Raw genomic sequence first — 23,964 nt, 5'->3', positions numbered from 1 at the left:
CTTGCTTGATGTAGGTATTCCTTTCCCTTTAGATCCATACTCTTTCCAGCAGCACATTTCATATTACATCTTGTTTTCATCATGCTATATGGCTGCTTTTTTGGTATTTAACGTTCATCTTATAGCAGTTGTTATAGCCTTATTAATATTTTGATTATTTCATTGCGCTACAGGGGATCCATAGAGCATATTTATTATGAAGGGTTTATATATCACTTGTTTGGTCTAATTTACCTGGGTGCTGTATTTGATTTACAAAGATAGCATTATTCATCTATTTGCCTGACAGGGTTGGTCACTCTAATTGCGGTTGATCATGCCTTGTGTCATGTTTTTGACTTTTTAATAGTTTTTATTCGTTATTTTGTGTAGTTGTTACTTAATAAAAGATTTTCTATTTTATCATGTCTGGTGATCCCTATTTATATAGCTTGTCTTCGTCTTGTTTTTTGCGCTAGTATACAGTACAGACCAAAAGTTTGGACACACCTTCTCATTTAAAGATTTTTCTGTATTTTCATGAATATGAAAATGTAAATTCACACTGAAGTCATCAAAACTATGAATTAACACATGTGGAATTATATACTTACAAAGCATGAAATGACTGAAATTATGTCTTATATTCTAGGTTCTTCAAAGTAGCCACCTTTTGCTTTGATGACTGCTTTGCACACTCTTGGCATTCTCTTGATGAGCTTCAAGAGGTAGTCACCGGGAATGGTCTTCCAACAATCTTGAAGGAGTTCCCAGAGATGCTTAGCACTTGTTGGCCCTTTTGCCTTCACTCTGCGGTCCAGCTCACCCCAAACCATCTCGATTGGGTTCAGGTCTGGTGACTGTGGAGGCCAGGTCATCTGGTGTAGCACCCCATCACTCTCCTTCTTGGTCAAATAGCCCTTACACAGCCTGGAGGTGTGTTTGGGGTCATTGTCCTGTTGAAAAATAAATGATGGTCCAACTAAACGCAAACCGGATGGAATAGCATGCCGCTGTAAGATGCTGTGGTAGTCATGCTGGTTCAGTATGCCTTCAATTTTGAATAAATCCCCAACAGTGTCACCAGCAAAGCACCCCCACACCATCACACCTCCTCCTCCATGCTTCACGGTGGGATCCAGGCATGTAGAGTCCATCCGTTCACCTTTTCTGCGTCGCACAAAGACACGGTGGTTGGAACCAAAGATCTCAGATTTGGACTCATCAGACCAAAGCACAGATTTCCACTGGTCTAATGTCCATTCCTTGTGTTCTTTAGCCCAAACAAGTCTCTTCTGCTTGATGCCTGTCTTTAGCAGTGGTTTCCTAGCAGCTATTTTACCATCAAGGCCTGCTGCACAAAGTCTCCTCTTAACAGTTGTTGCAGAGATGTGTCTGCTGCTAGAACTCTGTGTGGCATTGACCTGGTCTCTAATCTGAGCTGCTGTTAACCTGCGATTTCTGAGGCTGGTGACTCGGATAAACATCCTCAGAAGCAGAGGTGACTCTTCGTCTTCCTTTCCTGGGGCGGTCCTCATGTGAGCCAGTTTCTTTGCAGCGCTTGATGGTTTTTGCCACTGCACTTGGGGACACTTTCAAAGTTTTTCCAATTTTTCAGACTGACTGACCTTCATTTCTTAAAGTAATGATGGCCACTCGTTTTTCTTTACTTAGCTGCTTTTTTCTTGCCATAATACAAATTCTAACAGTCTATTCAGTAGGACTATCAGCTGTGTATCCACCAGACTTCTGCACAACACAACTGATGGTCCCAAACCCATTTATAAGGCAAGAAATCCCACTTATTTAACCTGACAGGGCACACCTGTGAAGTGAAAACCATTCCCGGTGACTACGTCTTGAAGCTCATCAAGAGAATGCCAAGAGTGTGCAAAGCAGTCATCAAACCAAAAGGTGACTGCTTTAAAGAACCCGGAATATAAGACATAATTTCAGTTGTTTCACACTTTTTTGTTAAGTATATAATTCCACGTGTTAATTCATAGTTTTGATGCCTTCAGTGTGAATTTACAATTTTCATAGTCATGAAAATACAGAAAAATCTTTAAATGAGAAGGTGTGTCCAAACTTTTGGTCTGTACTGTACATTACGTGCTATAGGTGATCCCAGAATTATCTACAGTGGTGCACTTTTTCCCAAAAACATTTGGGAGGAAATTGGGCAGCTTACCAGGGGCGGCTACGGTAGAGCAGGGTCACCGGAGGCAGGGTCACTGCCTTGTGGTGGTGCGTCCTATGGTCCGCAAAATATGGTATGTGTAACAATGAAGAATTAAAAAAGAGGGATAAAAAGGTGGATTAACTCCGCGTTGCTTGAAAGATAGAAGTCCAAATGGATATTCCAAGATGAAAAAGTGGCTTTATTCAACGCGTTTCAGAGTACTATGACTCCATCAGGAAACCACAAAAGTATATACCTTTTGTGGTTTCCTGATGAAGGAGTCATAGTACTCCGAAACACGTTGAATAAAGCCACTTTTTCATCTTGGAATATCCATTTGGACTTCTATCTTTCAAGCAACGTGGAGTTAATCCACCTTTTTATCCTTTTTTTTTTTTTCATTGTTAATGTTAATCCACCTTTTTACCCCATTCATTTAATTTTTTTTACCCTGGCTGGTCATGAGGAGACCGGTGGATCTGCAGCAGCTAATTGTTTGGGCTTTATCTGGTGAGTAAAATCTGATTAGAGGTATATCTTAATACCCAGATAAGGCCCTATTGCGCTTTTACTTTCCTCCCAGCTTTTTATTGTAACATTGAGAAACGACACAGCGAAAAAGCATTGAACACAGAAGTAAAAAAAAACCCATGGAAAGTCATGACACCAACTGACATCTATCAGTAATTTGAAAGCAATCCTGCCACTTAGTGAAAAATATCAGCTGGTTCAACTGATGGCCTATAAAAAGGTGTTTCATTACCAAGGTGCATTCAAGAAACATCTCATGATGGTTAAAACAGTAAGCTGTCTCAAGAACATCATAACCTTATTGTTGCAAATCATACTTATGGCATTGGTTACAGAAGCATTTCTAAACTACTGAAGGATCCAGTGAGCACTGTTGGGGTCATAAATCCAGAAGTGGAAAGAACATCATTTGATAATAAATGGGCCATGATGAGGTGCTCGCCGCAAGATTTCAGAGGAGTGAAAAGAATTGTCAAAGAGAAAAGGACCATCTTGGAGAGCTACAGAAAGACCTGGAATCAGCAGGTACAATTGTTTCAAAGAAAGCAATCAAAAATGCACTCAACCTCCATGGCCTGTATGCAATATATTGAAGAACAAAAAGTATATTCAATAGCATTTAAAGTTTGCACAACAACGTTTAGACAAGCCTGTGAAATACTGTGAGAATATATTATGGTCAGATGCTACCAAAATTGAACTCTTTGGATGCCATAGTACACACCATATTTGGAGGCCAAAAGCCACTATATATCACGCCACAAACACCTAACCAACAATAATGTTTGGAGGTGGGAACATCATGTGTGGGGTGGTTTTTCAGCATACAACAAACTTCATATAATTGAAGGAAAGCTGAATGAACAAATGTACAGAGACATTCTTGATAAAAATCTGCTGCCACCTACCAGGATGATAAATATGAAACAAGGGTAGACATTTCAGAAAGAAAATTATCCCAAACAAACAGCCAAGGAAACTCTTAACCGATTTCAGAGAAAGTAAATAAAGCTGCTACAATGGACCACCTGACCTGAATCCAATAGAAAATTTATGGAAGGGTTTGTGTGGAAGAATTGGCCAAAAGTCACACCTGAGCAATGTATATGCAGCTAGTTTTTCCATACAAGAGGCTTCTTGAAGCTGCCATCAACAACAAAGGTTTTTGTACAAAGTATGAAATAAATTTAAGTTTTTCCCCGTGTCATTTCTCATTATTACACATCACTTAATTTATGGATATCTATGGTCTATAGTGCATGTAACTTTAGTGATTTGTTTTTTGTAGCATCTGATCATTATGACTCACACCACTTGTTCCTTCACATTTTGGGTCTAACATCCAGCAATTATTACTGCCCGCTACATCTTGTAGCTACGCCTAATCAAACCAGTAGACCATCTTTCTTATTACACAGTGCAGCTTCTACCTTCAACATCACCCTTCTTCTACAACTCCTAACTGGTTCCTTATTTTCAAATAATTTTGCTGTTGCCTAGATTCAACATGCTGAGGATATACCATATACTTACTTCCCCTCCAAGGACTCGGGCCAGCAGGAAGATGGTCAGTGATCCAAATATCCAAATTGTAATGATCCAAGACACAACCTTAAATAAATACATACACACAATTGTAAGTCTTGTATACTGTTCAAACAGAAAAATATCCTTCCATTTATAAGTACAATGAGCAACAAGCCGGAATGTTCAGACGACTCCAGATGCCATTCACATGCAGGTAAATGGTGGAATGTTTGCAGTGAGGAAAATATGGTTATACCAGAGGGTTGGTAGATTGGTGAACCAAAAAGTGACCTGAGGGAGGTACATCTACCTAAATAACTTGAAGAAGAAAGCAAGCTTTGTGTTACTATTTGAAATGAGCAATCCCGAACTGAAAAGTTTGGGGTTCGTACTGGACATCTAGCGTCCAGTACTCAACTCTGAACATTGACTTCTCCAAAGTTCGGGTCCCCATTGATTTCAATGGGTTTCAGGTTCCGGTTGAAGTTCAGGTACAGTTCTGGTACAGAACCCAAACTTCCACAAGTCCACTCAGCCCTAGTTACCATGTTATGTGTGCAGTCTATCACGATATACATTCTGGCAGTCATGTGCAGACTAACATCTTGCTCAGGTGATTGCAGAATATTGAAAAAAGGGGGTAAGGCTACGTTCACATTAGCGTTGTGTGGTGCTGCGTCGGGCGCAGCCGCGACGACGCATGCGTCATGCTCCCCTATATTTAACATGGGGGGCACATGGACATGCGTTGTCTTGCGTTTTGTGACGCATGCGTCATTTTGGCGCAAGCGTCAGGGCGCAGAAGACGCTGCATGATGCAGTTTTTTCTGCACCAAAAATCATGCAAAAATGAACGCATGCGTCACAAAAAGCTGCATTTTGCATGCGTTTTTGCATGCGTTGTGTCGCCGACGCAGCACCACACAACGCAAATGTGAACGTAGCCTAAGAAGCAAATTGTCACGTGACTGTCAGCAGGCAAATCTCATACTATCCACGGACAAGCTGGGAATAGGGTGAATCTTGATCGTGTGCATATTGTGCACTTTCAAGATTAGGCATTCTGCAGACACTTAGATTGACTAATTAAATTTTAAGAAGTTATCAAAGGGGCGTGGCCATACACTGGTACTGAGCAGACATGTGTACGTACGTGTGTGTAAGTTGAGAGCTGTCAGATGACTAGCTGTGGAAGCTGAGAGAGCTGTAAACTGCAGAGAGGTCTTGATGTCTGAAGAGAAGCAGTGGTCATGTTGAAAGTCTAGGACCAAAGTGCAGAGAGAGACTGCAGGGGAGACAGAGAGGATGAAGCATATCTCCAGAATCACCGCAGCAGAGAAGACACTGTGGGTCCAGATGCCTGGTGAAAAACTGGCTGGAGTGTAGGGAAAGTATACGACGCAGACAGGGAAGCTGCAGAGTGTGCACCACTAGATCCCAAGACCCTCAGTGTTCTATTGCTGCAACCAGTGGGAGACTCTGTGAGGAAGTTATAGAGAAGGAAAGTGTTCCTAGTGAAAACAGGCAGCTGAGGAAGTGATTTTAAACCTGCTATGACCTATAGTAAAAAGATGGGTCAGTATACCAGGCTCCCATGATGTTGCCCTTGTGTCTAGTGGGAGGAGGCAAATAGATGTGTAGGGAGACATTGCAGCAAGATTGGGAAAATTTGCATACAGAGGGCCTGCTGGTATTCCTGGTCCTCAGATGTCAGGGTCGAATTTACAGGGCGCCCAGAATATAAAACCAGCATGATCCCACTTATTCAGCCCTAGTAGTGGAAGAAGAAGAGAATGAGGATATCCTGGTGCTAACCAGATCTGTTTAAACATCTTAAAATTTGGAGAAATCTCCCAAGGGAAATGACTCTAAATACGTCCAGAAAGGAGGGGGATTCCCCCAGGGATGTTTCACCGGGATTAAAGTCATAACCAAAAATAACACCAATGTGGTCTCATTGACGGGCCAGGTAGGCCACTTTCAAGAAACTATCGTGAAGCGTCGTTGTGTATTGTCTCCCTTGATGCAACTAAGGCGTTTGATAGTGTTGTATTTTTATTCATTAATAACTGGAGTAACTATTCCAAACACAATGAACACAACAGAGAAGAATGGAAGAATCGGGGATTGAAATACGTGTATCAGCTATAGTCTAATAACCATCTCAAGGTGTTCAAATACCTGAAACAGGAGTTTAATTTGTGTAAAATGTAATTCTTTAAAAACTTGCAACTAAGACATGCGATACAGGATCAGGAAGCCTTCTCTGAGTTTTCAATATCCTCTATCATAGTACAGGCAAAAATCAACAAAGGAAATCATCTCTCTGATTTACAACTCAATGTTGTCAAAGATTTTGGGTGACCCAATTGCTCAGGTTCGGATTAAGTGGGAGGAGGATGTGGGTAAAATTTTTACAGAAAAATGGGAAGAGGTGCTGGAAACTCCAGGTTTGCTTTCAATAAACACAACACAGAGAAGGTCTCAACTGTTTCTAGTTCATTGAGTGTATAGGACCCCCTAGGTATTGCATAGAATGGGTCTGGAGACGGATGACTGTTGTCCACGTTGCAGGGAATACGCAGACCTGATGCACAGGTTTTGGACATGCCAGAAACTGGTGGGGCTTTGGGGAGAGGGGGGTTGGTAGAATAATAGCACAAGTGTTTAATATTCAAATCACGATTAGTGCGAAAACCTGTGTGTTAAGATTAACGGGGAAGGTCAGAGGAACTCTAGAAAATCTACAGCCACACACTGGCTGGCAACCAGACCTCCCTGTGTAGAACAAGTGGTCCAAGCTCTCAACTACTGTCTTAATGGGAAAAAAAAGTTTATATCAAGAGGGAGGGGGAGGGGGAGGGGTTAGTAAATTTGGTAAAGTATGGGGAGACTGGATTAGGTGTGCAGCGGTGGTCTTGGAGGTGCTGGCTAGAGATGTGTTGTTTCATTTACTGATCCTGTATTATTTGTGTTTTCTGAGTTTGCAGTGGCACCATTGCTCACATGTGCAGTGGCTGAAAAATGGACAGTCCCGCTCAGCTCAACAGGGGCATGGTAATTAATCTCCCATGATTCCTGTATGCAAGTTTCCCTTGTTGATGGTCCATCCTACCTTTTTTGAGCATGTGTCAAGTAATCGCTCCCTTGCTGCCCTCCACAACCACCCCCACGTTATATACACTGCAGTGGGAGTAGACTACAACACATGAATTATAGAAATATACTTCTTAAAGGAAGTACAGCTTGGATGTGCTGATATAATGCAGTAGGCAGTTTTGGATTTGGAGAACTTCAGGCATGAAGGCAGCGAAATTGTGAATGTAGCTTTGAACTATAAAAGCAATGTTCACATGCAGATTTGTATGTGAATTTTGAAGCAAATATGCTTCGAAATCAATCTCAAATTCTTGTTGAATGCTCTTGCTATTAATTTCAATGGAAAGTCCAAACAGTTTTTTTTGCATATTTAATTCCGACAAGGTATTGTAAACCTCACTGAATAAAAATGAAGCAATGTGTTGCTTCTTTTATGTGGCTTCCTCAATGAATCGGCTTGAAAATTGTGTAAAATCAAAAGATTTAAAAAAAAAACAACAATAAAAGGCCACATAATAACTGAAAACCTTGTTACAACTCACAGATTTTGGACATAGATTTCTCTTGAAAACCACATCTGATCTGCTCACATCTCTGTGTAAACATACCTAAAGTTACTCAATATCTTATATTCAATCTAAATGTGAACTGTAAAATAATGTGCAAAGGTTGATATTTGCATTAAAATGATATGTGATAAAAGTATCATCGGCTGAAAACAAAAAAGGTGAAAAGTTGGGCAAGGACACTGAAAAGTAATGTAAAGCTGGTAAGTATTAACAGATAATGTTTGTTCAATGGCCAGGGAAGTATAAAGGTGCATTTGCACTGGCTCATGAGTAAGCATGCTCCTTTCCAGATAATAAGCCAGTGTAAACAGGCTGCCAATCGGAAAATAGTTTAGATGCTTGCTTAATGGCAACCTTAGATTATATATATATATATATATATATATATATGTATATATATATATATATATATAGATAGATAGATAGATAGATAGATAGATACATAGATAGATAGATAGATAGATAGATAGATAGATAGATGGGGATAGATATATATATAGATATATATATATATAGATATATATATAGATATATCTATATATATATATATATATATATATATATATATATATATATCTATCCCCATCTATCTATCTATCTATCTATCTATCTATCTATCTATCTATCTATCTATCTATCTATATATATATATATATATATATATATATATATATATCCCCATCTATCTATCTATATATATATATATATCTATATATATCTATAGATATATATAGATAGATATATATATATATATAGATATCTATATATATATAGATAGATATCTATATATATAGATATCTATATATATATATATAGATAGATATCTATATAGATATATATATATATATATAGATATATATATATATATATGATTGTTGGTGTTTTTTCACTGTACATCGGACATTTTTGGTAGTTGTGTCCGTTTATCTGCAGCAGGAGGATTACCAGCACAAATATACAATTTGTGTGCAGCGCCCTTAGTCGCTTTTACTTAATGGCAACCTGTCAGCAGATTTTTACACCGTAAATTAATGTCCTCTATGTAAAGGCATCTGAAATGTTGATTATGGCTATACCTTTTTATTAGAAGTTTATTTCTTTGTTTTCTAGAAATTCATCGGCAAATGTTTATGCTAATGAGCTCGCAAGTGAAGGGGGCCTAGGCTGTGATTATAGCTCTCCAACCTTTCTCCTCCCGTGACCCGCTTGCAGTCAGTGTCAGACAACACTCTTCTCTTTGACCTGCCCCCTCCTTCTGATCATGAGAAGGCGCTGTCATTCTCGCGGGAGCGGCACATGTGCAGATTGATAGTCCAGCTCTCAAAACATCGTTATCAGGTCCTTACTGAGCATTCTCCAACCCCGGTGATGGTTGCTGTGCAAGATCTCCAGTACGGGAACATGTTACAGAGAAGAGTGAACTGTCGGTCACTGACAGCAGGCCCGTAACAGGAGTAGAAAGAGGGAGAGAGGCCGGAAAGCTTTAAGAGCAGGACCAAGCATCCTGCGAGCTCACGTGCATAAATATTTGCCAATAGATTTATATAAAACAGAGAAATGGACTTCAAATACACAGGTATGGACATATTCAATATTTTAGATGGGTTACAAATTATGTTAGCTTAAGGTCTAAAAACTTGCAGGTTCCCACTAAAACTCTTCACTCAGTAGCACACTGTTGTTTGTAAATAGGCTACGGACAACAGTGACAGAAAAATCCGTATTTCTGATCATTCTGGGAGCACTGGAAGTGCAGTCTGCCGCTCTAAACAGGCTTCTAAATGACCAACAATCAGCAAATATGAAGCTAATCGGCATTTGGTTAACGGCAATCATTGGTCAGTGTAGATGAGCTCTTACAAAATGCAACAGAATACCTAACCACAAAAAATTACTTATCAGCATCCTCTAACTGCTCATGTTGCATATGAAAGTGACAAGCTTACCCTAAATTGTCCATATAGGGAGATCATTGAAAAGAATAGAACAACAGCAAGCGGTCCCCAGAAATCAGGGTTGTCTCGTACGACTTGTCTGTTGAATCCAAGTGATGGCATTGGCATAAGAACACAGCGTATTTTGTAGTAAATGTCTTTAAGGTCTATGTCCAATTCCTCCCTGCAAAACAGTAACAAAAAAAAGTAAATACCATAGTAGAACAAAAGACATCCAAAGTCTTCGGCGCTTTTGTCTTTAAATTTATGCCATCAATTTCTGTAATCTAATTCTGTGATGCTAACTAAATATAGGGAGATATATATACACAAGGTGATTAAAAAAGGATGGTGAAAAAAATGAAGGCCTGTAGTTAACAGAATATCTCACAAGATATTTTTTTTTAGGTTTTGAATTTATATTAAAAAGATTAGAAATGTACAAATTTAAATAGTGTAGTTTTTTTTCATAACAAATTCAGTCACTAGGGGACTGCCGTTTTTATGTGCTCATGTGTAAGTGTCTGAGCATGACACTTACACATTGTAAATACAGCAGCTCCAGACCATAAGAGACTGCAATCAGTGTCCGACCCCTCTCCCGTACTGTGGCTGCATCAGTTGCCATTAGTACACGGCCTCTGGGCTGCCTGATTCACAACTGTAGGTAGAGCACGGCGCAGCTTTAGGCCATGTTCACACAGTGCGTTTTTTACTGCGGAACCGCAGCGGTATTGCCGCTGCGGTTCCGCAGCAGTTTTCCATGCAGGGTACATAACAATGTAACCCTATGGAAAACAGTCACTGCTGTGCACATGGTCCGTAATTTCGTTTAAAAAGCCGCGCAGAATAGCTGCGGCAAAAAAGAAGGAGCATGTCACTTCTTTTTCCTGAACCGCAGCGGTTCTGCACCCATAGACCTCCATTGTGAGGTCAAAATCGCAGTAAAACCCGCAGATCAAAAATATATCTGTGGGTTTTACTGCGATTTGATGTACAGAACCGCTGCAGCAGGAAGTGCGGGGGAGCGGGCGGAAGTGCGTGGGCGGAGTGTGGCTGCCCCCCCGTGCTCCGATCCCGCCCCCCCGTGCTCCGATGCACCCACCCCCCGTGCTCCGATGCCCCACCCCCCCAGTGCTCCGATGCCCCCCCCCCCGTGCCCTAATCTCCCCCCCTTTACTTACCCGGTGTCCGTCCGGCCGTCTTCTCCCTGGGCGCCGCCATCCGGCCGGCAGATTCGTTCCAAAGTGCATTTTGATCACTGAGATATAATCTATCTCAGTGATCAAAATAAAAAAAAATAGTAAATGACACCCCCCCCCCCCCTTTGTCACCCCCATAGGTAGGGACAATAAAAAAAAATTAAGAATTTTTTTTTTTTTTCCACTAAGGTTAGAATAGGGTTAGGGGTAGGGTTAGGGGTAGGGTTAGGGTTAGGGGTAGGGTTAGGGGTAGGGTTAGGGTATTTTCAGCCATTTTAACCCTAAAAAACTTCCTAGAAAACACACAGACTCTGCATAGAAAACTGCATAAAAAAAATTATCAAAAAAAGGATCAAAAAACGCATCAAAAAAGGACAAAAAAAGGACCAAAAAAAGGACCTGCGTTTTCTGCCAAGAGCTGCAGTTTTTTAAAAAACAGTCCTGAAAAAAAAAGGATGGAAATCAGGAACGTGTGAACATACCCTAATTATGTTTCCAGGAGTCCATACTGACAGCACCCTGGAGGACGTCCTCCTCTCCCTTGCTGGAACAGGAAACACACGAGAGTTCAAAAGGGCATGTCCCACCCCCAATCCTCAGTGTTGTAACAAGAACCACCTCATGGAAATGCAGAAAAGACTTTAATAGAAAATAAATATATACATCAACTGTCAGGAACATATATCATCATATGTCAAACATAATATGCAATACATTTTATGCCAGGAACATAATACGTCTCATGTCAGGCTTTCTAACATAGAGGATAACAATATCACCAGGGAGGGAACTACTAGTGCTGTCTGTATGGACGCCTGGAAACATAATTAACGTTAAGCTTAATACCTATTTTCCAGGACGTCCCTCCTGACAGCACCCTGGAGAGTACCAAAGCACCTCCTTAGGGTGGGATTACCGCCTGGAGAACCTTTCTCCCAAATGCAGTATGTTGACCCGACAAAACATCAAGCTTATAGTGTCTACAAAATGTATTAGCGCTAGCCCAAGTTGCTGCTTTACAGATCTGTTCAGGAGAGGCACCTGCTCTCTCAGCCCAAGAAGTAGCTATCCCTCGAGTAGAATGCGCAAGGAGACCCCCTGGAGGAGGGAGCCGTTCAGACTGATAAGCCTCAGAGATCACCGAAGTGATCCAACGAGCAACAGAGGTCTTAGAGGCCTTCCTTCCCTTATTCTTCCCTCCAAATAAGATAAACAAATTTGGGTCAATACGCCACGAGTTGGTGGCTGCTAGATAGTCTAGAACTGTCTGTCTGACATCGAGGGAATGGAGAGCTCTTTCTTTTTCGTTAGCCGGGTTATTACAGAAGGATGGTAACACAATTTCCTGATTTCTGTTTTTAACCGATCCCACCTTTGGAATAAAAGAGGGATCCAATTTAAGGATTAGACTATCTTCTCTAATCTGAAGGTACGGGTCCCTAGTGCACAGGGCCTGAATCTCCCCCACCCTCTTAGCCGTAGTAATTGCCACTAAAAATGCTGTTTTACGAGTGAGGACTGGAATGGGCATACTATCGGCCGAAGTGTAAACATTTTTACAGAGGAATTTGAGGACCAAGTTAAGGTCCCAGGACGGCGACAATTGTCTAATGGTAGGGCGCAACCTCTGGGTGGCTCTGATAAATCTAACTATCCACGGGTGGGATGCTAGGGGATAGTCGAAAAAAGAGCTAAGTGCCGAGATCTGCACTTTCAAAGTGCCTGGTTTGAGACCTTTGTCAAACCCAGCCTGCAGGAAATCTAAAATTCTGGGTAAGTCGGGAGCGCCTGCCGTAACCTCAGACCTGCCACTCTCCGGACAGAAACGTTTCCAGATCTTCAAATAAATTGCCGATGTGACTGGCTTCCTGCTGGATTTTATAGTAGCTATCACCTGATCTGATAGCCCTCTTGCGTTCAGGATGTTCCTTTCAGGATCCATGCAGAGAGATGGAGATTCTCTGGATTCGGGTGGTACACCGGACCCTGGTGGATTACATCTGCCCTGAGAGGGAGCTCTACTGGGCTCTCTATTGCCAGATCCACCAGAAGAGAGAACCAGCTCCTTCTCGGCCAAAATGGTATAATCAATATGACTCGAGCACGATCCTCTTTGATTTTTCTGAGAACAGCTGGAATCAGCGCAAGAGGCGGGAATGCATAGGAGAGAGGTTCCGTCAATTCCTGGCTCGGAGCATCTATCCCTTCTGGGAGATCTTGAGGGTTCAGCGAGAAGAATCTTGAGACCTTTGAGTTCCTCCTGTTTGCAAATAGGTCTATACTGGGAGTTCCCCAGTGAAGGCATAGATGTTGGAAGATCTCCTGATTGAGTTCCCACTCTGTTGCAAATACCCGTCTTCTGCTCAGATAGTCTGCTATGACATTCTGAGAGCCTTCTAAGTGGATTTCCGAAATGGATAGGACCGATTTTTCTGCCCAACGGAATATTCTTCCCGCAAGCTCCTGAAGCGGATAGTGTCTTGAGCCTCCCTGATGCTTCAGGAAAGACACCGTTGTAATATTGTCGGATAGTATCCGGATATGACAATTTTTGAGGGTGTGTAGGTTCCTTCTTAACGCCTCCCAGACAGCATACAACTCTTTGAAGTTGGAGGAGCTGTGAACGACATCTGCTGGCCACGTCCCTTGTAGGATCCTGCCCTTTAGGTGGGCTCCCCAGCCCCAGGCGCTGGCGTCTGTAGTTACCACTACGTAGGATTGGTAGACCATAACACCTCGACTCTTAGCTTCTCTGGTTGTTTCCACCAGAGTAGAGATCTTCGTACTGGATACGTCAGCCTTAAAGAACTGTCCAGAGAAGACTGACGACAGTCCCATTTGGAAAGGATTAACCTTTGCAGAGGTCTTGAATGGAACTGTGCCCATCTTACACACGGTATGCAAGCAGTCATCAGACCTAGTACTTTCATGGCCGTTCTTATTGATGCTCTGCGTTCTAATAGGAGCCTGATCTGGATCCGGATTGCCTCCAACTTGTTCTCGGGTAATAGGGATATCCTGTTTCTCGAATCCAGACATACTCCCAGGAAGGTCTTTTTGCACTCCGGAGTCAGGTCGGATTTCTGCCAGTTTATGATCCATCCTAACTGCTCCATCACTGACACAGTTCGGTTCCTGTGATCTGACAGAATCTCTGGTGTACTTGCGATCAGGAGAAAATCGTCTAGATATGGGACTATCTTGATCCCTTGGTTTCTCAGGAAAGCGACTATTTCCGACACCAGCTTTGTAAACACACGGGGTGCTGAGGCAAGCCCAAACGAAAGGCATTGGAACTGGTAGTGACAGGTCCCGGACGGCAGCACCACCGCAAACCTCAGAAGTTTCTGAGATGACGGGTGGATGGGGACCTGATAATAGGCACTCTTCAGGTCGAGAGTGCACATCACAGCGTCCCGATCTATTAGGAGGATTGCAGAGTGTATGAACTCCATGCGAAACCTCTTGTACCTGACCCAGGCATTTAGAGGTTTCAAATTTATTATCGTGCGCGAGTCGCCGGAAGGCTTCATTATAGAAAATAGGGAAGAGTAGTGACCCCGTCTTACTTCTAGTGGTGGTACTGGAATTATGACCTTTGAGGAAAGCATGTCCTCGAAGTCTAACATCATGGGAGAGTTTTGCATGACCATCGTAGGTACGATGTATCTGGAGGAGGGGAGAAAAGTTTGATGTTGTAACCTTCTGACACAGTCCGAAGAACCCACTGATTTTGGGTGACTCGGGCCCAGTTTTCCGCAAAGTGGCGGAGCCTTCCCCCTATACGGGTGGCGTCATTGTGTCTTAGGCTTTGAGGATGGGCTAAAGAAGAAACTCTTGTTTCTATTGCCCTGGTTACGGAAACCTCTACCGAATCCTCTATTGGATCTACCCCCTCTGTAATCGGACTGTCTCCTGAAGGGAAAACCTCTCCGAAAGGACTGGCCCTTTTTTGGTTTGTCCTCTGGAAAACTCTTTTTCTTATCAGAGGCTGACTCTAAAGGTACCGTCACACTGAACGATATCGCTAGCGATCCGTGACGTTGCAGCGTCCTGGCTAACGATATCGTCCAGTGTGACAGGCAGCAGCGATCAGGCCCCTGCTGTGATATCGCTGGTCGGGGCAGAAAGGCCAGCACTTTGTTTCGTCGCTTGACGTCCCGCTGACATCGCTGAATCGGCGTGTGTGACGCCGATTCAGCGATGTCTTCGCTGGTAACCAGGGTAAACATCGGGTTACTAAGCGCAGGGCCGCGCTTAGTAACCCGATGTTTACCCTGGTTACCATCGTTAAAGTAAAAAAAACAACCACTACATACTTACCTACCGCTGTCTGTCCCCGGCGCTGTGCTTCTCTGCACTGGCTGTGAGCGCCGGGCAGCCGGAAAGCACAGCGGTGACGTCACCGCTCTGCTTTCCGGCCGCTGTGCTCACAGCCAGAGCAGAGAAGCTCAGCGCCGGGGACAGACAGCGGTAGGTAAGTATGTAGTGGTTGTTTTTTTTACTTTAACGATGGTAACCAAGGTAAACATCGGGTTACTAAGCGCGGCCCTGCGCTTAGTAACCCGATGTTTACCCTGGTTAACGGCATCGTTGGTCGCTGGAGAGATGTCTGTGTGACAGCTCACCAGCGACGCTGCAGCGATCCGGATCGTTGACGGTATCGCTGCAGCGTCGCTTAGTGTGACGGTACCTTAAGATAGTATCTAGGAAAGGACCGAATACTCTCGCCCCTGAGAAAGGAATAGAGCATAATTTGGTTTTTGAGGCATTATCCCCCGACCAGGATCTTAGCCAGACCGCCTTTCTAGCCGCATTGGATAAAGAACCGTTTCTAGCTGAGAACCTGACTGATTCAGCAGTCATGTCAGATAGGAAGGCCGTGGCCGATCTCATGATAGGAAGGGAACTTAATATATCAGCCCTGGGGGTCTTATTGGATAGATGTTCCTCCAATTGACCCATCCATAGGTACATAGACCGAGCTACCGAGGTAGCTGCTATGTTGGTCTTAATTAGGGCTGCAGAAGATTCCCAAGCCCGTTTTAGCAGTATGTCGGCTTTCCGATCCATGGGATTGCGGAGATTTGAAGAGTCCTCGAATGGTATGGCTGTCTTTTTAGCAACCTTTGCCACAGGAATATCTACTTTGGGTATCTCCTCCCAAAGTTTGACTTCTTCTGGCTCGAAAGGTAAGCGAGCTTTGAAGTCTTTAGTCAAAACTAGCCGACGTTCTGCCTCCTTCCACTCCTCCAGTATCATGGCCTTGATATGCTCGCTAACTGGGAAGACTGTCTGCCTACGTGACATAAGTCCCCCAAACATCAGGTCCTGCCAGGATTGAGGCTTAGATGTCTCCTCAATCTGCATCGTGCTCCGCACCGCCTGCACAAGTTCATTCGTCTCCTCAGCCTGGAAGAGGTATTTTCTCTGGTAGTCCTGACTCCCTGAAGGAAGTTCCCCTTCCTCTTCTGAGGCCAAGTTATCGGAGTCAGACTGGTCCTCAGAGCTATACTCTGGCTCTCTTATGTCTCGTTCCCGTCTGGCTCTTTTGCGGCTGGGACCCGGGCTGGACCTCTCCACCATACTGGACAAAGAAGCCTGAACTTCTTCCCGTATTAGGGACCTCATCTCTGACAGAAGTGTCGGCTGTTTCTCCCTCATAACCTTGGAAGTGCAATCTGCACACAAGGTCTTAGCATGAGTGACCGGGAGCTTTACGTTGCATATAGGGCATCTATAGGTTTTCCCAGATGATTTGCCGGACTTCTTAACTTGAGCAGGGGCGGCAGCGGGAGTTCCCTTATCCTTAAATGACATAAGATAGGGAGAAGTAATGGGATGAACCTGAGTATCTGTGCGCGGATAGGGGGGACAGCGCTATGCGCACTCACCCCTTCCTCCGCTGGTGTGCCTTCCATGACGATCCTGGCAGCAGGTCCCTGCAGCGTCCACGCTGGATTAGGAGCGATTCGGCTGCTTGTGCGTCCCACGCTGGAGCGCACGCACTCTCCCCGGAAGTGACGGTAACAGATGCCGCGAAACCGGAAGTGACGCGGTTCCCCGGGACTTCCGCTAGAAGACGCCGTGTCAGACGCCACACCGCTCTGGATGCCGCGCCGCATGGAACCGCATCGCGGCTGAGAGCCTCCCTCCGGGAGGAGCGGCCGCCACAGGAGCTCGTCCTTCCTGTTCTTTGGAGCAGAGGGACCCCCCTCTGGAGAGTTTCTGCCCTGAGCCTCTTGACAGGGGGAAGGGTATTGGACGAGCCGCACGATCCCCCTGAGCTCCGGTAAGCTTGCGCAGCTTCTCTCGTGCGTCCCTTGCAGGGACAGGAAAAACACTGAGGATTGGGGGTGGGACATGCCCTTTTGAACTCTCGTGTGTTTCCTGTCCCGGCAAGGGGGAGGAGGACGTCCTCCAGGGTGCTGTCAGGAGGGACGTCCTGGAAAATGTGTCTTCATTTAACCCCTTCACGACATGACATTCATGTAATAATAGTAATAATAATAATAATAATGTACATCATATGTTGTGTCCCTGTCTTGGATGCCATCTTACCACAGAGCCCACATCTTTCCCAGCAGATGATGGCCGATTCATTCAGCTATCATATGCCTTTATTAACAGCTTCGGTTGGAGTGGAGCTCTGCCCGTGGCTGTTACCCATTAAATGCCACTGTCAATCTCTGACAGCGACATTTAACATGCGCCGGCAGGGACGATCGTGGGACGTTGATGGGTCAATCATGACAGCTGCAGGTCTGCTGAGGACCAATGTGCCTGTCAAGACGATTCTCCTATGAAAGCCAGCTTGTAGCTGGTGTTCATAGGAGATCGTTATTTTAGCTATACATAGCAGTGCTGATAAATTGCTATGTATAGCACAAGCGATCAGACAATCGCAGTCCTAAGGGAACTATTAAACACAGAAAAAAGTTTTAAAAAAGTTTAAAAACACGATAAAAAAAAGAAAAATCACAAAACTTCAAATCACCCCACTTTTGCCCCATTACAAATAAAAAAAACCTATTAAAAAAAGACATTTGGTATCGCTGCATAATATATATTTAAATCAAATGTCATATATATGGCGCAAAACACCAGAAACTCCCAAAAAAATAAATTGAATGATGAATAGGCTCTATTGCATAAACTATAAAAACATGAATTTATAGTAAAACAAAATATAAAATATGAAACCAAATGAGAGGATATATGAAGCGTATGAGGAAACTCTGGATGCATATGAGACCAGCATGTCCACTGGCTGAGAAACAACTAGTCACCCAACGTTTCAATGTCATAAAGAGAAAGCTATTATCACAACTTGAGATGGATCAACTGCACTGCAGAACTTCTCCACATGGAGACCTGGAAGAACATCATGTGCAACCCCCTGAAAACCCGGACCCAATCCTGCAACTAGAGAGCACTGCAGCTGATCTGCAACAGAAGATCTTAGATAAACTAAATGCAATCAATACAAGAGATCGACTGCCAAGGATCAGCAAAGAAACACTAGACAGTATGCTAGAAGATGCCAGTAGAGCACTTGCATCAATACCTACCACCACCATAACTCAAACTACCGTATATACTCGAGTATAAGCCGAGATTTTCAGCCCAAATTTTAGGGCTGAAAGTGCCCCCCTCGGCTTATACTCGAGTCACGGTAGCGGTGGGGTCGGCAGGTGAGGGGCTGAGGGCGCTGAGGTATACTTACCTAGTCCCAGCGATCCTCGCGCTGTCCCTGCCGTCCCACGGGCTTCGGCGCTGCAGCTTCTTCCTCTCTTCAGCGGTCACGTGGGACCGCTCATTACAGAAATGAATAAGCGGCTCCACCTCCCATAGGGGCGGAGCCGCTTATTCATTTCTCTAATCAGCGGTGCCGGTGACCGCTGATAGAGAAAGAAGCTGCAGCGCCGAAGACAGGAGGGGACAGCGCGAGGATCGCCAGGACTAGGTGAGTATGTTATATTCACCTGTCCTCGTTCCAGCCGCCGGGCGCCGATCCATCTTCCCGGCCGGCGCCTCCATCTTCCCGGCGTCTGCGCTCTCTGACTGATCAGGCAGAGGGCGCGATGACGCATATAGTGTGCGCGGCGCCCTCTGCCTGATCAGTCAGAGCAGAGACGCCGGGAAGATGGAGGCGCCGGAACGAGACGCTGGGAGCTGCAATCAAGGGAGGTGAGTATGTGTTTTTTTTTTTTTATTGCAGCAGCGGCGGCGGCAGAGATTAATGTGGAGCATCTATGGGGCACAGTGAACGGTGCAGAGCACCGTATAAGGCACAGCTAGGGGGCACAATGAACGGTGCAGAGCACCGTATAAGGCACAGCTAGGGGGCACAATGAACGGTGCAGAGCACCGTATAAGGCACAGCTAGGGGGCACAATGAACGGTGCAGAGCACCGTATAAGGCACAGCTAGGGGGCACAGTGAACGGTGCAGAGCACCGTATAAGGCACAGCTAGGGGGCACAATGAACGGTGCAGAGCACCGTATATGGCACATCTATGGGGCACAATGAACGGTGCAGAGCACCGTATATGGCACAGCTATGGGGCACAGTGAACGGTGCAGAGCACTGTATATGGCACAGCTAGGGGGCACAGTGAACGGTGCAGAGCACTATATGGGGCACAGCTATGGGGAAATATGAATGGTGTAGAGCACTATATGGCACAGCTATGGGGAAATAATGATCTATTTTTATTTTTGAAATTCACCGGTAAATGCTGCATTTCCACCCTAGGCTTATACTCGAGTCAATAAGTTTTCCCAGTTTTTTGTGGCAAAATTAGGGGGGTCGGCTTATACTCGGGTCGGCTTATACTCGAGTATATACGGTAATAAACTGATCTATGCTACTGCATCATCAATCATGGAAAATGCTTGGCTATACAATCAGCAAGGTCAACAGAAGTACGTGCCCCCCTTGGAGAAGAAGACTGGATACAAAGATCAAGGTTTAGGGGAAGGGAAGTCAGACAACTAGCAGAAATACAGAAGGGTGTAAAGATCATGAATAAAGGTACCATCACATTTAGCGACGCTGCAGCGATACCGACAACGATGTCGATCGCTGCAGCGTCGCTGTTTGGTCGCTGGAGAGCTGTCACACAGACAGCTCTCCAGCGACCAACGATCCCGAGGTCCCCGGGTAACCAGGGTAAACATCGGGTTACTAAGCGCAGGGCCGCGCTTAGTAACCCGATGTTTACCCTGGTTACCATTGTAAATGTAAAAAAACCAAACACTACATACTTACATTCCCGGTATCTGGTCATGTCCCTCGCCTTCAGCTTCCCGCACTGACTGAGCGCCGGCCGTAAAGTACAGCGGTGACGTCACCGCTGTGCTGTGCTTTACGGCCGGACGGCGCTCACCAGTCAGTGCGGGAAGCTGAAGGCGGGGGACATGACCAGACACCGGGAATGTAAGTATGTAGTGTTTGTTTTTTTACATTTACAACGGTAACCAGGGTAAACATCGGGTTACTAAGCGCGGCCCTGCGCTTAGTAACCCGATGTTTACCCTGGTTACCAGTGAAGACATCGCTGGATCGGCATCACACACGCCGATTCAGCGATGTCAGCGGGAGATCCAGCGACAAAATAAAGTGCTGGACTTTCCCCAGCGACCAACGATCTCCCAGCAGGGGCCTGATCGTTGGTCGCTGTCACACACAACGATTTTGTTAACGATATCGTTGCTACGTCACAAAAAGCAACGATATCGTTAACGATATCGTTATGTGTGACGGTACCTTAAGACCAAGCTGCACAAGTACAAAGGCCTGACCCCAACTGAAGCCCTAGATACTGCTAAAGGCTCACAGCACTGGCTGCAAGACTAGGGAGATACACTAGAGAAGCTGATGCCAAGAAGATAAATGCCCTGTTCTCCAAAGAACCATCCAAGGTATACTCCTCCTAACTACAGAGTAACAGCACAAAGGCAGCAACTCTAGTAATAGCAGAGACTGAACAATACTGGAGGAGAACATATGGGAGAAGGAAAAAAAAAAACACACAACACCAGTGCAATGTGACTGCAAGATCTGAGAATGAAACACAGCAACCACCTCGAGCAAGAACCAGTCACCATTACAGAAACAGACATCCAACAGTGGGTCAAAAACATGAAGAGTTGGACACCACCAGTCCCAGACATGATCCACACCTACTTGCTACAGAAATTAACAAATAGAGAAAAACTATAATATAAAAAAGCAATCTTTATTAAATGCAAATACATGCAAATTTAAAAATCGGACCATAACATGGAACACAGTGACGAAATAGTGCAAAACACAGAAGGACTGTTGCTGTGCAAAAACAAGACATGCAGATCAGGAACTGGCTCCCAGTTGTACCTATGTGATGTTACTAATAGGGGATATAGCAGACCAACTCAAGCACCTACTATATACATATATGGCTGGTATCCGTGTGTGCCTCATTATTGGACCCTAAAACACATGATGCATTATCTGATAATGCCCTAACGGTTATAACCAATATGCAAGTGTATGTAGTGGGCACAGAGGTATAGAAAAGTGTAGGGTAACAAGTACGGGAGGTCACACGCCCCCTGACGAAGGAGTTCACCTCCGAAACGCGCGTCAGGCAGACGTGCAGTCTATGGATCTGGCAGATAATAGTTAGCCGCCCGCATCAGGTAATACACTATGGAGCAGCCGTGTCTGCCTAATAGCTATGTGGGGAGTCTCTGTACTTTGGTTCAAGCGGCTATGGGGTAGTGGTTTTGGGTGAAGTCGGTAATATTGGCATTGCCTGTGTGACCTCCCGTCCTTGTGTTACCCTACACTTTTCTATACCTCTGTGCCCACTACATACAATTGCATTTTGGTTATAACCGTTAGGGCACTATCAGATACTGCATCATGTGTTTTAGGGTCCAATAATGAGGCACACACGGATACCAGCCATATATATATATATATAGTAGGTACTTGAGTTGGTCTGCTATATCCTCTATTTTTAACATCACATAGGTACAACTGGGAGCCAGTTCCTGATCTGCATGTCTTGTTTTTGCACAGCAACAGTCCTTCTGTGTTTTGCACTATTTCGTCATGTTATGGTCCGATTTTTAAATTTGCATGTATTTGCATTTAATAAAGATTGCTTTTTTATATTATAGTTTTTCTCTATTTGTCGTATTTTTGTGGTTCCCACATCCCCCCCATATCATGTAGCTACGACTGAGTTGGTTACAAGTCCGGCTATTGTGTAACACTGTGTGTACACATGTACCTTAGGGTACCGTCACACAGTGGCATTTTGATCGCTACGACGGCACAATTTGTGACGTTCCAGCGATATATCCGTGACGTTCCAGCGATCTCGCTGTGTCTGACACGCTCCTGCGATCAGGGACCCCGCTGAGAATCGTATGTCGTAGCAGATCGTTTGAAACTTTCTTTCGTCATCTAGTGTCCCGCTGTGGCGGCATGATCGCATGGTGTAACAAAGGTGTGCACGATATTGTATACGATGGGCGCATAGTAACCAACGGCTTCTACATCGCACATACGTCATGAAATTATCGCTCCAGCGTCGTACATTGCAAAGTGTGACAGCAGTCTACGACGCTGGAGCGATATTGTTACGATGCTGGAGCGTCACGGATCGTGCCGTCGTAGCGATCAAAATGCCACTGTGTGACGGTACCCTTACTCACGTGATGTTGCCACATAATACCATTAGCCTAATATAGAAATTAACAGCGGTACATGAACTCATGGCAAAGGAGATGAACCGACTGCTAGAAGCAGGACACCACCCAGCTTGGCTTACACAAGGAAGAAGAGTGTTGATCATAAAGGATCCTCACAAAGGAACAGATCCATACAACTACCGCCCAATAACCTGCCTTACAAAACATGGAAACTCCTGTCAGGCATCATAGCCACCAAGCTACAGAAACATATGAACCAGTACATGAATCCAGCTCAGAAAGGCATTGGGACCAACACCAGAGGCTGTAAGCTCCAGCTCCTAGTAGATACAGCAGTCGCTCAAGACTCAAGATCCATACAGACCAATCTCAGCACGGGCTGGACTGACTACAGGAAAGTCAGTCTGGACTCAATACCACACACATGGATCTGTGAATGCTTGGCTCTCTACAATGTCAACAGGAAATTAAGAAGCTTCCTCAGAAGCTCAATGGGGCCTATGGAGAACAACATTGGAAGTCAATTCAAGACAAATACCGCAAGTGACCATCAAATGCGGCATATACCAAGGTGATGCACTGTCCCCATTGCGGTTCTGCATAGGCTTGAACCCCCTCAGTGAGATAACTACAGTGTCTGGCTATGTGAAAAATGAACAAGACATGAACTCACTGACCAACCTGACAAGGATCTACAGCGGAGACATCAGGATGTCCTTTGAACTGGAGACGTGTGACCAGTTGGTTATAAAGAGAGGCAAGGTAGTCAGGACTGATGGCGTGGAATTACCAGCAGGGCACATAGTAGATGCACAGACATGCTTGCTACAGGTACCTCGGCATCCCACAGGGATATGGCAACTATGAGGAGGAGGCAAGGAAAGCAGCAACATTCAAATACCAATAAAGGAACCTGAAGACCCACCTCTTCCGATAAGCCTACAACCTGTAGTGATCCTCAGACTACTGAACCGCCGCACGAACAGCTCTACCCTCTCCTAGTGTATCCTCGCCCATCCCCTGTAGACTGTGAGCCCTTGCAAGCAGGGTCCTCTCTCCTTCTGTACCTGTGTGTGCCTTGTATTGCTCGTGTTTATTGTAATTATCTATGTATGCCCCTTTTTTCACATGTAAAGCTCCATGGAATAAATGGTGCTATAAAAATGAATAATAGTACCATCAAAGTGTAAGACAGGTCCTGAAAAGCCAGCTCAATGGGAAGAATAAAATCC

General features: G+C 44.6%; 1 protein-coding gene across 1 annotated transcript in view; it reads right to left on the bottom strand.

Annotated features, from left to right (window-relative positions):
• Positions 1-23,964, bottom strand: part of YIPF4 (Yip1 domain family member 4) — a 61,558-nt gene that overhangs the window by 8,891 nt on the left and 28,703 nt on the right. Inside the window, exons 3-4 of the mRNA XM_069769119.1 lie at positions 9,834-10,005; positions 4,226-4,303 (exon numbers count right to left, since the gene is read on the bottom strand). Coding sequence (XP_069625220.1) covers positions 4,226-4,303; positions 9,834-10,005 — 250 coding nt within the window. The remainder of the gene's footprint in view (positions 1-4,225; positions 4,304-9,833; positions 10,006-23,964) is intronic.

The sequence above is a fragment of the Ranitomeya imitator genome, chromosome 5 (assembly GCF_032444005.1).
Source record: "Ranitomeya imitator isolate aRanImi1 chromosome 5, aRanImi1.pri, whole genome shotgun sequence".
Taxonomy (NCBI): domain Eukaryota; kingdom Metazoa; phylum Chordata; class Amphibia; order Anura; family Dendrobatidae; genus Ranitomeya; species Ranitomeya imitator.
The sequence above is the reverse complement of the archived record's forward strand: the minus strand, read 5'-3'. Positions and strand labels throughout refer to the sequence as shown.